This window comes from Leucoraja erinacea, chromosome 25 (genome assembly GCF_028641065.1).
Source record: "Leucoraja erinacea ecotype New England chromosome 25, Leri_hhj_1, whole genome shotgun sequence".
NCBI lineage: Eukaryota > Metazoa > Chordata > Chondrichthyes > Rajiformes > Rajidae > Leucoraja > Leucoraja erinaceus.
The window spans coordinates 26,020,132-26,033,603 of record NC_073401.1 but is presented as its reverse complement, the minus strand read 5'-3'; the positions used below and the strand labels follow the sequence as shown (position 1 = coordinate 26,033,603).

At 41.5% G+C, this 13,472-nt stretch overlaps 1 protein-coding gene across 4 annotated transcripts in view; it reads left to right on the top strand.

Annotated features, from left to right (window-relative positions):
- The window catches only part of LOC129709148 (TRAF-type zinc finger domain-containing protein 1-like), a 34,187-nt gene that overhangs the window by 16,988 nt on the left and 3,727 nt on the right, over positions 1-13,472 (top strand). For 3 of the 4 annotated variants that reach the window (XM_055655297.1, XM_055655296.1, XM_055655298.1), the window contains exons 6-11: positions 896-1,162; positions 3,535-3,602; positions 4,743-5,003; positions 8,830-8,956; positions 9,582-9,912; positions 12,835-12,910. In XM_055655297.1, the coding sequence (XP_055511272.1) occupies positions 896-1,162; positions 3,535-3,602; positions 4,743-5,003; positions 8,830-8,956; positions 9,582-9,912; positions 12,835-12,910 (1,130 nt within the window). The remainder of the gene's footprint in view (positions 1-895; positions 1,163-3,534; positions 3,603-4,742; positions 5,004-8,829; positions 8,957-9,581; positions 9,913-12,834; positions 12,911-13,472) is intronic. The other variant, XM_055655299.1, reaches the window with a different exon arrangement.

The window sequence follows — 13,472 nt, the reverse complement described above, 5'->3', positions numbered from 1 at the left end:
CTGAAATTTTTTAACATTTATTTTAAGCTCAAAGTTCCTGTAATTAAAATGTTGATGTTGCATCCTGTGCTTCCAAGTGAAGCGTGGGGACTGATCCTGTCAGATTAGGAAAGGTGCAGCAAAGATTGGAAAGTTACCTAAGCGAGAAATAGGATTGCATCCATATCCAGGCTTTCCAACTAGAGTAAACTCAGTTCTGGCGCTGTTTTAACAATGATTCTTGCGTGTTAATGCAGATACACAGATGGTCCCCTGGATATGGGACATTATTGTACTTGTGATTCTTCTTTACTGTGGCAGAATGGAGAAGATGCCGATTGATATCGGAATTTCAGGCAGAAACAAAGAACGATTCCAGAACTCGATGGTAACAAGTCTTGGACTTGATGTTCTAGAACAATGTAGTTTAATATAAATCACTAAGTGGCAGCTGTTCATGTGACAATGCTGTGGTGACTGCACCACAATTTCTGACAACTAGTTCTGCATATTTCAACCAACTTTTAGTCTCTGTAACTATTGTAAGCTGCTAAAAGCTTTTGAATGAGATTTTTAATCAAGACCACATTTACTTTCTCGGGTGGAAGTTCTCATGGGTCCACTTTGAAGGAAAGAATTACTCTTGTTAAGTGGCTATTCCTCATTTAACAGCATTTGGAAAACCTATTAGCACTTCACATTCTTTGTCAGTGGGAGCTTGCGGTGTGCAAATGTTTACGTTTTATCCCTTCATTACAAAACAGCGACTATTAAAAAATAATTCCCTGGCTGTAAAATGGTTTGGGATAACCAAATTTCACAGGGAGGTGCCTCTTTAAAGTAAGTCTTTCAGTGTCAATGAAAACTTTGTAGTTGTGCCTTTTAACAAGATGTGCATTCCCTGTTGCTTTCACAGCCAGCGTTACAAGGACAGAAAAAAATCGCATGGCTGACCCTGCCGGTCCTGGCCATGTGGATGCCAACTCTAACCTGGATTACCTGCTTGCTCTAAGTTTGCAAAATGAGAACGGTGGTGGTGGTGAAGGAGAGTTGATCTCAGCATGGAATGATGTTCGTACAGATTGTGGATATTCGCATCCACAAAACCTTTTGGGGGTATTTAACAATCAGCCTCCATCTGATCTCTTCCCAGCTTCTGTAAATGTCGACAAAGAAGTAGCAAGTAAGTTGTTAAAACTACTTGTTTCTGGTCTCCCACGGGATATCAGCATGGTTATAGAAGGGGGTCGATCAAGTCACTTACATACATCCAAACAACTTATTTTACCGTACTTCCCAGTATATTTTAAAAGACAGTGCTGGAGTAACTCGGTGAGTCAGGCAACATCTCTGGAGCACATGGGTAGGTGACGTTTCGGGTCAAACCTTTCTTCAGACTGAAGAGTCCTTAGCTGAAATTTCACCCATCCATGTTCTCCAGAGATGCTGTCTAACCCGCTGAGTTACTCCAGCCCACTTTGTGTCTTTTTTTTTGTAAACCAGAAATCTGTATTTCCTTATCAAGCAATAAATTGCTTACACATTTATATTGCTTTTGATTTGCCACAATGACTTGGTAAGATAAAACCCAATGTAAAATCTTATTTTATGTTGCATGCAGCGAGCAAGTTTTGATTTGAAGTATAAATTGCTTTCATAAGATGTGGGGGAAATAAATTCAGTGGTTTGATACCGGAAACAGCATTTGTTGTAGGCTCAGTGATTGGGGCGGACTTATTCTTAAGAGATTAAAAGAATGTCTGATCTAATTGGAAAAACTTCAATATCATGACAGGATGTTGGTGGTTTCCTCAACTTTACGATGGAGGCACAGTCTGGGGATAAGGGTATGCCCATCTAGGGATGCGATGTTCAGTTTCCTTATTCAAGGGATGTGCAAATTCGGAATTGCATAACCAAGAGAATTGTGTATGTGAAAAACGGAGACATATGGACACCATTAATTGAGGAGTAAATACATCAGGAAGGAAAGGGAGGTAGTGAATGGAGAAGTGGAACAGTCTCAATGGTCTACTTTAGACAGCCATTTTTGTTTTTATTTTATATTTTTCTCCTAGTTTATCTCGTGTATAGTGTACTTTATCATCGGAATGGCAGGCTTTGTTGCAGTTTTCCTTATTTCCATCTGGATTGTAATCATGTATAGTCTATCCGTTGACTGGTTAGCACGCCAAAAAAAGCTTTTCACTACCTCGGTACATGTGAGAATAAACTAAATATCAAAGCACTTCTCTCTTACTGTTGCAATCAACATTAATTTAATTGGGGACAACAATAAGCAATTATAAATATTTTAAAGTTCATACTTTTGCATCTTTCTGCTAAAACAACTTATGCTAGTAATTTCATCAAAGCTTCCCATTATAACTAGCAGCTGCGTCTCAAACAATAGGACATGCTTAATTTAATCTGATTAAAAATGTTATTCTGGTATTAACTTGTACAAATAAATATATGCACAGCTGTAATACAGGTTTCAATTTGATACCTCAAAAAATTAAAAGATTTGGTTTTAGTTTACAGATGGAGCGTGAAAACAGGTCCTTTGGCCCAACTGAGTCCACACTGACCAGCGATCCCCTCACATTAACACTATCCTACACACAGTAGGGACAATTTACACTTGTATCAAGCCGATTAACCTACAAACCCGTATGTCTTTGGAGTGTGGGAGGAAACTGAAGATCTCAAAGAAAAACCCAAATGGGCAGAATATACAGATTCTGTACAGAGAAGCACCCGTAGTCGGGATCGAGCCCGGGTCTACCGCTGCGCCACCGTGCTACCTCTTGGTTAGATTATTTGCGGGTTTTTTTACTACTTTAAAAAAAACTTGGCTCCATGTTGGAATCCATGAGCGCCAAGTGCAGCACTTGACTCGAGTGAGCATAATTTAATGAGTTGGATAAGTAATCGCGGTGAATTATTACAGTTGTATCATCGTCTCCCCATGTACATTTCTTAGGGAATTGCTGGGGCATTATTTAAGGTGAGAATTATAAACAGAATCTCTCAGCCCAAGCTTTCTGATCTTGATTTGTGCCCTGCAAAACGGCTAGCTCAGCTGGGATCAACAGATTTAGCTCCAGGCTCTGTTAGAGATTGTTGTGGGCTGTGTGGCTTGCTGAATCATTTTTGTAGCATCAACTGTCATGAGTCATGGGAAAATGTGCAAACTCTGCATTGATTCAGCTGCTGGGGGAATTCCTTGCTGTTCCACTTGATTGGGTCCTTGCAGTTTCATTGCGAGCATTGAAGAAATCAAGAAATTTATCTTAAATTTTATGTGTTAAGTTTTTGCTCATTGTGCAAGTGTGGATTGAACATCTGTTGCCTCATAACAGCACTGAACAGTCCAAATGCATTGTGTCTGTGTCCCTCTGACTTGCTGATTGACTTGAAATATGATGGCAACCTTCTGGTGTGGAATTCATCTACAAAGGGCTTGGTTGTGGTCTTGGCTCAAGTTATCTTTTTATCTGTCGGGCTGTATTTAAAATGAAGAGTTGCAGTAATTTTATATTTTCCTTTCAGATGTCACGATGTTGCCTTGTGAATTCTGTGAAGAACCTTTCCCTGAAGAAGAACTAATCCTTCATCAGGTACAGTTTAGCAAATGTGGCTTCTTAGCAATTGTTTGCTGCTTGTTCCATATGATCCCACTACTGAGTCTGTTGGCAGTATTTCCTTGGGGCACTGTTATTTGTAATTAAAATATCTTCAATATTCAAACTTGCTGAAAACAATTTCATAAGTTCTAGTGGCAGAATTAGGCCATTTGGCCCATTAAGTCTACTCTGTGGCTAATCTATATTTCTCCCTCGACCCCATTCTCCTGCCTTCTCTCTGTAACCCCCTAACACCCTTACTCATCAAGCATCTGTTAATCTCTGCCGTTAAAATACCCATTGACTTGGCCTCAAAAGCCTTCCGTGGCAATGAGTTCCACAGATTCACCACCCTCTGACTAAAGAAAATCCTTATCTCCTTTCTAAAGGTGTGTCCTTTTATTTGAAGGCTATGGCCTCTGGTCCTAGACTCTCCCACTAGTGGAAACATCCTCTCCACATTCATGTCCACATCCAGGCCTTTCACTATTCAGCAATGAATATTGCTCCTCACCAGTAATAGGACAAATCTGATTTATCTACTTCTACAATTTAATTGTTTCAACGTGACATGTTGTGATTCTGTTTGAAGCTCTTTGACATGGCTACCAAAGCAGAAAGACCAAAGATCCAGTATCTATATAGTATCTGAGATAGCAGCTTCATTTTTGTTCCAAGTGTTTTATTTTGAGTTCGTGGTGTGGAGTAAAGATAAACCTAAATTTAGATTTGTTCCATTCAGTATGTGGTCGTTGATTAAGTAATGCTATATACTCGTACTGCAATTCCAGGCATACAAGTGATCAAAGGGTAATTTTAAAGTACTCGTGCAATCATTGGAAGAATATTTGGTGGGAGAGAAAACATTGTGCTGACATAACCTTGAAAAAGTTTGAAATTAAATAAATAAACGTAATTAAAACAAATGCAATTCAAATAGCAGATTTCTATTGAAAGGTGAAGACACTTATTAAGACACAACAGACTAGAAGATAACATTAACTGTATAGTTCAAGTCATAGGAAATATGTATGTAGTATGGATTTTGTTATTTATCAAGTACCAGCCTCTGCTCTCCACTGCTGTCCACTCCTCTGCCATTTTAAAATAATTGATTAGATTTCTCTTTTGCAGACTGGCTGTAATCCTGTAAGTGCCTTTGCATCATTCAGTAAAAATAGCACACTTGTACCACCACTGCCACTGCAAAGGGTCTCCATACCCAGAACGAATGACATTTTCTTTCAGCATCATCACATGAATCCAGAATACTTTTCTGAAGATCTTTCACTGCCGTCATATGGGCCTATTGGAGATTCAAGCCATGGCGATGTCATGATTCCTTGTGAGTTCTGTGGTATTGCGTTGGAAGAAGATGTGTTGTATCATCATCAGGTAATTTACAAAATCTATGTATTTTACAAATAAGTTCCTGGCTGAAATATTCTGCTCCAAGAGCAATGCTAAGAAGTGAGTAGGAAAGAACTGCAGTTGCTGGTTTAAATCGAAGGTAGACACAAAATGCCGGAGTAACTCAGTGGGACAGGCAGCATCTCTGGAGGGAAGGAATGGGTGACGTTTCTTTGCTGACAAAGCTCGCGTTTGAACATGTGTTGTTTGTATAGACCAGTGGTTCTTAACCTGGGGGTCGTTTGGGGTTTTGCTGAGGGGTCATGGAGGGGACACAAATAACATATCAATATGTTGAGCCCATGTTTAGGAACCTAACAAAGGTACATACCACATACAGTATTGCGTTCGCATCTGCGCGTACTTGCCAAAAAGGTTAAGAACCACTGGTATAGAAGGAAAAGGGTATCACTGTTATATGGATGTAACATTGCACTTGGAAGGAAAATTCAGTTTGATGACTTGTACCTTTATACAAGGCGAACAGAAATAGCTATTGCTATTGTGGCACAATGTGGAGAATCAGTTTCTTGGGGCCATGGATACATTTGGAGGATACGGTGACTGCTTGGTATTGGCAGGTGCAGCCCATGATCTCTACCTATAATCTTTCTGGATGTCCACTGTTGTCCCTCGCATCATTGCTGATTTTAGCCAGTAAATCTCTCTCCTGAGGCGGCACCCATTTTCCCCCTTTTCCAAGGTAAAATATATTATTACCTTATGTCCCCTTTTCCTACTTAATCTTTACACACCCTCCTTTAAATCGCGTATCCTGTGGCCTTCTAGGCTTTAACACCTTGAATCTAGTTCTAGTATTCTTGCTGTTTTATGAGTTGAATTATTCATTGCTGCCACGATTGTCTTAATTTGTCATTCCCGTGCTATTTATGTCTTAACATATCTGCGTTTCCACTGAATTATTTGTTAGTGTGCACTGCTGAATGTAGGTATTAGTTCACGGCTGCCGGCAGCTTCATTAATTATTGATGCATCGGTATGTTCCTTATGGATTATCTGATCTGCAACTCCACCAATACTAATTTACATATCACGCATGCATTTTCAAACAACCTAACAAGAAGGCCATTTGGCCCACTGAGTCTGAACATCAGTCCCATTCCCCCACTTATTTTCCTGCAACATGCCACAAGTGCCCTGTGATTCTCTCACCAGCTACCTTCAATGGAGATAGTTTATGCTGGCCCATTGCCAAATGTATGTCTTTGGCACATGGGAGGAGACCGGAGCAGCCAGGGGAATTCCATAATGTGCAAACTCCACACACATGGCAATGGAGGCCTCAACCAAACCAGGGTCACCAGTGAGATCATTGTGGTACCAGCGCGCCACTGTGCTGCTCTTCAATATGTTTGCTGCTCATTATTGTACTGATATGTAAAAGTATCTTTTACTCCGTGAAATTTCTCATTACTTTTAATTTGCTGGTACCTCAGTGAATTTATTTTGCCGATGCCTGGATACTACTGATATATTTGGTCTATAATTTGCTATCCTGTACTGTGTTTTCATGTGGTGTGCTGCAATTGAGTTTTTGTGTTTAGCTTGGTGACAACAGGAATTCCTCACTCACTCTAGTTTCTCAATTTAATCTTTCACTATTTAAGAATTTAATTTCATCAGAGAAAATTTTCACCAGCACAAGTATATTGATCCTGTAGGTATTATTGCTAGAGATCTGGCCGTCCTGTTAAAAGCTAGAAATGGAAAATTATACCGATCATCTCCTCTTGGGATTTTCTATAAATAATTCACTGTACTACAATCTCTGTAACTGGCAGATCTGTGGTACTGATTGTGGGTGGTCTATCTGTTGTACTTGAATACTGCTAAATGGATCCCTATTGATTGATGTGAAACTCTGAAACACCACTTGGGTACACTTCATAAGTGATAGGAGCAAAATTAGGCCATTCGGCCCATCGAGTCTACTCCACCATTCAAACATGGCTGATCTATCTTTCCATCATAATCCCATTCTCCTGCCTTTGCCTCGTGTCAATCTCTGCCCTAAAAACTTCCATGAAGAAGGCTTCCAATTTTGTATTTTGTGGGATCATTTAAAAGCTAATTTAGCTGCTGTACATTTGGGTATCGGAGGCAAGGTGTCAAACTTGAGTATTTCCAGCAGGTTCTGTTAGTCCTATCTCCTTTTTGATAAGTTGCCTAAAAGTTACCTGCTAAATATTCATTATCTATTGTGGCTAACAGAACTTGCTGGAAATACTCAAGTCGAGCAGGTTTTCTGGAGGGATGAACAGTGCCAACATATCAGCCTGACGACTCTTCATGGTTTTATTTACAAAGGAAAAATTTAAAAAGCAAAACTACCATCTTGTAAAACCACTCCCTGCCCCCCCCCCCTTCCCCCCCCCCCCAAAAAAAAAATAAGTAGCCAAAGCAGTTGAGAGTCAAACAATCCTCCAGAAGCGACAACGAGAATGTAAATGAGCAAGATCAGTAAAACATCAGATGATCCCCACTTGTAAAGATCAGCTCTCTCGTGCAGATTCATAATTCAATTCCACAAACCAATAAATTCTTTGGTTTCCACCATACCCACTTCTTCCCACCCTGCTTCCAGTAAAGACTCTATCCCTTTCCTCCCAATTCCTCCGTCTACACCACATCTGCACCCAGGGTGAGGTTTTCTGTACCAGGGCATCGGAGATGTACTTATTCTTTAGGAAACGAGGGTTCCCCCCCTTCCATTATAGATGAGGCTCTCACTAGGGTTTCCTCGATATCCCGCAGCGCTGCCCTTACTCTCTCTCCACCTATTTGTAACAAGGACTGTCCCCCTTGTCCTTCCACCCCATCAGCCGTCGCATACAGCATATAATCCTCCGACATTTTTCCCACCTCCAACGGGATCCCACTACTGGCCACATCTTCCCATCTCCGCCCCTTTCTGCTTTCCGCAGAGACCGTTCCTTAAGCAACTCGCTGGTTAACTCGTCTCTTCCCACCCAAACCACCCCCTCCCCAGGCACTTTCCCCTGCAACCGCAGGAGATGCAACACTTGTCCCTTTACCACCACCCCCCCGACTCCATCCAAGGACCCAAACTGCCTTTCCAGGTGAGACAGAGGTTTACTTGCACCTCCTTAAAAACTCATCTACTGTATCCTCTGTTCCAGGTGCAAATTATTTACATTGGTGAGACCAAGCGAAGGCTCGGCGATCCTTTTGCTGAACACCTCTGCTCAGTCCGTCTTAACCTACCTGATCTACCGGTTGCTCAGCACTTCAACTCCCCCTCTCATTCCCAATCTGATCTTACTGTCCTGGGCCTCCTCCATTGTCAGAGTGAGGCCCAGTACAAATTGGAGGAGCAGCACCTCATATTTTGCTTGGGTAGCTTGCACCCCAGCCGTATAAACATTGTCTTCTCTAACTTCAAATAGCCCTTGCTTTCCCTCTCTAACCCTTCCCCCTCTACTCCCAATGCCAAACCTTGGAATCAGCAGCTATTTTGCTTAATCTGGGGACTTTGCATCGATCAGAAACTATTTTGAAAAGCAGCTGTCAAAGATCTATTTCAAATTCATTGGCTTCTGTAACATTGGCCCTAATGTGTAAGCAATGGGTGAGAAATGGGATAAAAAGGTGATGGAAAGTCACCTGGACCTGGTGGGCCCTTGGGGCCTATTTACAAGCTGCATCTCTAAACTAAACAAACCATCTTGAATAAACAGGGCATGTAGAAGGTGGCCTGGTTCTGACATACAAGGGTGTAAAGGACATTAGTTTTCTGAAGCTCCATGTGCGTCTCTTTCTTGTCACTCAGGATCAGTGTGATTTGCGCCCACCAACGGCAAGACCCCCTGATCAAGAAGCCGATCAACCATTCCCCGTGACTAAGACCGAGTCGAGAGAGATTCTGGATGTGCCCATTCGTCGACAAAGACACCAGGGTAAATGCAGGAGACCAGTGCTAGTTGTATTCACAATGGAGTAGTTGCTGCAGTCTCACTAAAAAGGTACAGAGAGAGAGAGAGAGAGCTACTGTTTTGGTTGAGGAAGGTGTGTACCATCTACTGATGGTGGGATCATGTTGAAGACGGCAGAGAATGATATGTTGGATGCGGAGGCTGGTGGAGTGAAAGGTGAGGACCATGGGAATCGGAGGTGGAAGCGCAGCTATTTGGCCCCTGTTCTACTTTTATCTCTAAAATAGGAAGGTGATCCTGGTGGCTTTCTTCTTGTCAAGTTGTAACCTGCTAACTCTGAAATAAGTTAAGGATTAAATTGAGTGTTTAATGATACAAAACTGCTCTGTAAGATATAGACTCAATCACCAGGGAAACTTGAAGTTAATGAAGTTTCTTAGCCTTCGTAAGATGTTTATCTTGCTTGTGTCTAAATGTTAAGCAGATGAATGGTGAAGGGTTGATTAATGCTTCATGTTCTGTCATTGAACTCTCTTGAACTTGATTTATCACGTAATGCGCTGTGAACAAATCAGTAAGATTTAGATTGTGTGTGATTTTGAGACTGATACTGACAATGCTCTTCATGGTGTATGTCCTATGAATGCAGGCGATGTCGAACCTGACCACTTTGCTTATATGGGTGACAATGTCCAGCCAAGACCAGCAATTAGAAATTCGTTGAGAATGAAGCCAAGCGGAGCTACAGCCACATTCAGTCAGGGCATTGATGCCCAGAAATCCGTACCCAACCAAGACACCAACACCCTTGCTCCAAACAACAGAATGGTCAAGATTCCCAACCGAGAAGCTTCTGAGCTGAGGAGGAGGGTCCGCAAACCTCTGGAGTTGTCGGGGGGCTTTCCCCGTCCTGTGGTAGATGTTTTCCCTGAAAGCTACAAGCCGACTTTTCCACATCCACTTGTTGATGCTAGACCCAGGTGAAGTGTGCTAAATACTACTGAACAGCAAGTAATGTCTCTTCTCTTTTAAACATCCTATTAAAACTCGGTGTCCGCACACAAAACAATGGACGGTTTCTTCTGGACATCTATTGACGTGTGCTGACGTACAGATCAGGTTATCAGTGTCAGAAAAAAAATCTGTCTGAAGAAGGGTCTCGACCTGAAACATCTCTGTAGAGATGCTGCCTGTCCCGTTGAGTTACTCCAGCATTTTGTCTATCTTTGGTGTAAATCAGCATCTGCAGTTCCCTCCTGCACAATGATTAATTAAAAATGGAATTGTTCATAGGATGGAAACGCATGTAATATTGTGTGGCAAGACTAGTGTGGCTAGTCCCATGCCTCCACGTCTTTCCCACAGCCACTCCCACTATGATTTGTTTCTTTCCAGTGCAGGTCCTGTTCCCTTTTTGGGAGCTACCATTGAATGCTCTAATGCCACCTTGAGACAATGCATTCTAGATGCCAACCACACATCCACTCTGGCTTTCTGCCCTAACAACAAGAATTCTTTGTTTTTATAGTCACACCAGCCCCGTTGCTAGGATTTTACCATTATTTCCTTTCTGAGGCCTTTATGTTCTTCCTGAAATGTGATCAGAACTAGATCTATTACATCAACATGGGCAAATCAGTGTTTTGTAAGGGTTCATAAGTTGTGTAGTGTTGTTTTTAGCAGTTTTCTCAACCTGCCTTCTCATTTGTGCACATAAGTACTCTTCTAAAATTAATATTTTTGCACTTCGGTGATAAATTTAATCTTCCATGTGTCATTCTGCCTTAGCTACCAACTGAGGTAGCAATAATAATAATAATAATAACTTTATTTGTTAAGCACCTTAAAAACAACCAAAGCTGACCAAAGTGCTGTACAGAAAAAAAAGAAAACAAGCAAGACATCATAAAACAGGCAGAACAACAGAACATACAACTAACACGAGGCGCATAAATTACATACAAAAATCCAAACAATAAATTAAAAAAAAACATAAAACACAAGTACGAACAACGCAGCAAAACCAAGCAAATAAAGTTAATAAACAATTCAACACCTCACTGGTCTACAAAGGCCATGGAGAATAGATATGTCTTCAGGAGTGATTTAAAAACAGCTAGAGAAGGGGCCTGTTTAACGTGCAGAGGCAATTCATTCCACAATCTCGGAGCCGACACAGCAAAGGCACGGTCCCCTCTGAGCTTCCGCTTAGTCTTTGGCTCAATCAGGAGCAGCTGATCGTCTGACCTGAGAGAGCGGGAGGGCGAATAAGGGTGAAGAAGCTCAGATAGGTAGGACGGGGCAAGACCACTTAGGGATTTTAAAGTAAATAAAATAATTTTAAAACGAATCCTATACTGAATAGGCAGCCAGTGGAGAGAGGCCAAAAGGTGAGAAACATGATCATGCTTTCGTGTGCCAGTCAAGAGACGAACAGCTGCATTCTGTACCATCTGGAGACGGGCGATGGAGGACCGACTAACCCCCAGATACAGTGCATTGCAGTAATCCAGCCGGGTGGTAACAAAGGCGTGGATTACCGTCTCAAAGTGCTGCCTTGACAAAATCGGCTTTATTTTTGCCAGCTGCCTCAGATGGAAAAAACCAGATTTAACAACAGCCCTTACCTGACAGTCAAATCTAAGCTCAGGGTCCACTTTAATCCCCAGGTTCGTGATGTTAGGTTTGAGATATGCAGACAAAGAGCCTAGATCAACAGGGGGGGGGCCCAGAGGTGCCACCAAAGATCATTACCTCTGTCTTGTCATCATCAATAGTATGGACCAATAGAAACAATAAAACTCAGAAGAGTGGGGAGAGATTGTGAGGGAATTAAAAGCAGGACATTTTTGATGTGGGTTTAACTTGTGAAGTGGATTCATCTTTGTAGTGCCTTGTGTGGGTTTATCTTCAGTATTTGATGCTGTCATTGCATTTTAAGTATTTTCTGCCCGAACAGCCATCCACTCTTTAATAAAAAAACCCATCACTGCAATCACTGTAAGAATTATACTGAAAGCCCTCCATAGGAATAAATAGCTATCGCATAATGTCACAGAGTTGGCGTGTGTGTTTATGTGCCCCATATGTGTGTAGCTAAGAGCTAAGAGCAACACAGTTCAAACACTTCAAATTGTTTTTTAGAATATTTATTTTAAGGATTTCACGCCACCGTGCTAGTTCATTTTGGCCATGAATAGTTGGGAAAACCCTGGGTGGAAAATGTAAAATGCTGTTGTATTTGTGTTAAACCACTGTTCTATTGCCACAGCAACCCACGTTTGAATCCAGTTGTTAAAAGGAATTTGGAGACGATGGCAGTATGAAGGCAGATAATTCCAATGGAAATCAATACATTTATGTTAAGATACTTGTTTAGAAGTTGTTGGATGATAAAACTTCAACTTTTATGTAGTTGAAACAAAAGACTGCAGATGCTGGTTGAGACCAAGGATAGACACACAGTGCTGGATTAGCTCAACAACTCAGGAAGCATCTTTAGTTAATTTTTGTGATGCAGCGCAGACACGGGCCCTTTGCCGACCAGCGATCCCCGCACACTATCACCACTATCACTATTTACAATTTTAACAAGCCAATTAGCTTACTAACCTCTATGTCTATGGAGTGTGGGTGTTGGGGGGGGAGGGAGAGGACTGGAGCTCTTGGAGAAAACTCGCATGGGTCATGGGGAGAGCTTGAACAATATAGTTAAATGACTGATGTTGGAGTTTTCTTAATTTTTGTGATTCTCCGCATTGCCATGTATTATGGGCCTATATTCTTCACCTTTTTGGAAACTCTGATTTTGATCTTGCTGGATGGGCTTCTACAGTCCATAAGACCCACATTTATGTGCTTGCTCTTGGCGTCTCTTTGTAAGGCATTTGTTTATCTTTCAGTATGACAACAGAGGGATCTAGGATTTCTAGGAACACAGTGTCTGCTGCCTCCAGGAGCAGAGTTACAGGAATAAAGGTAAAAAATAAATTTGGATTATAGTTGGATGTTAAATATAAAGAAAGGAATGAATGTAAAATAATTTTACAAGCATGTGTCGCTAGCAGCGTTTCTAGTTCTTCCTCTGCTGCTGTGTAGGTTTTCAACTCGAACCACAATTTTATTTCACACAGGACTGAGGCACCACCAAATCCTAGAAATACCAAATGGAGTAAAATAGACTACATGACAGTTGCTGAATAGGGGTGGTGTTAATTGGAAAACCTAAGGCTTGGCCAAGCTGACAGTTGCTCCACTCCTTCCTCCTTGATTGCAGCTTCCCTTCAGCACCATTACTTTTGTTGTCTTATTTGATATTGGGCTTGAGACACAGTGACAAACTTGGTGCTATCCAGTCATATCATACTGCACATGAGCAGAGTCATATGGAGCACAACATGTGGTGCAAGGAGAAACATACCAGAGTGAAGAATATAGAATGTACAGCATTATAGCATTACAGTTCCAGAGAGAACAAACAGTTAACAAAAAATGAAATGGCTGCAGTGAAGTAGGTTGGCAGATCAAGACTACCTATGAG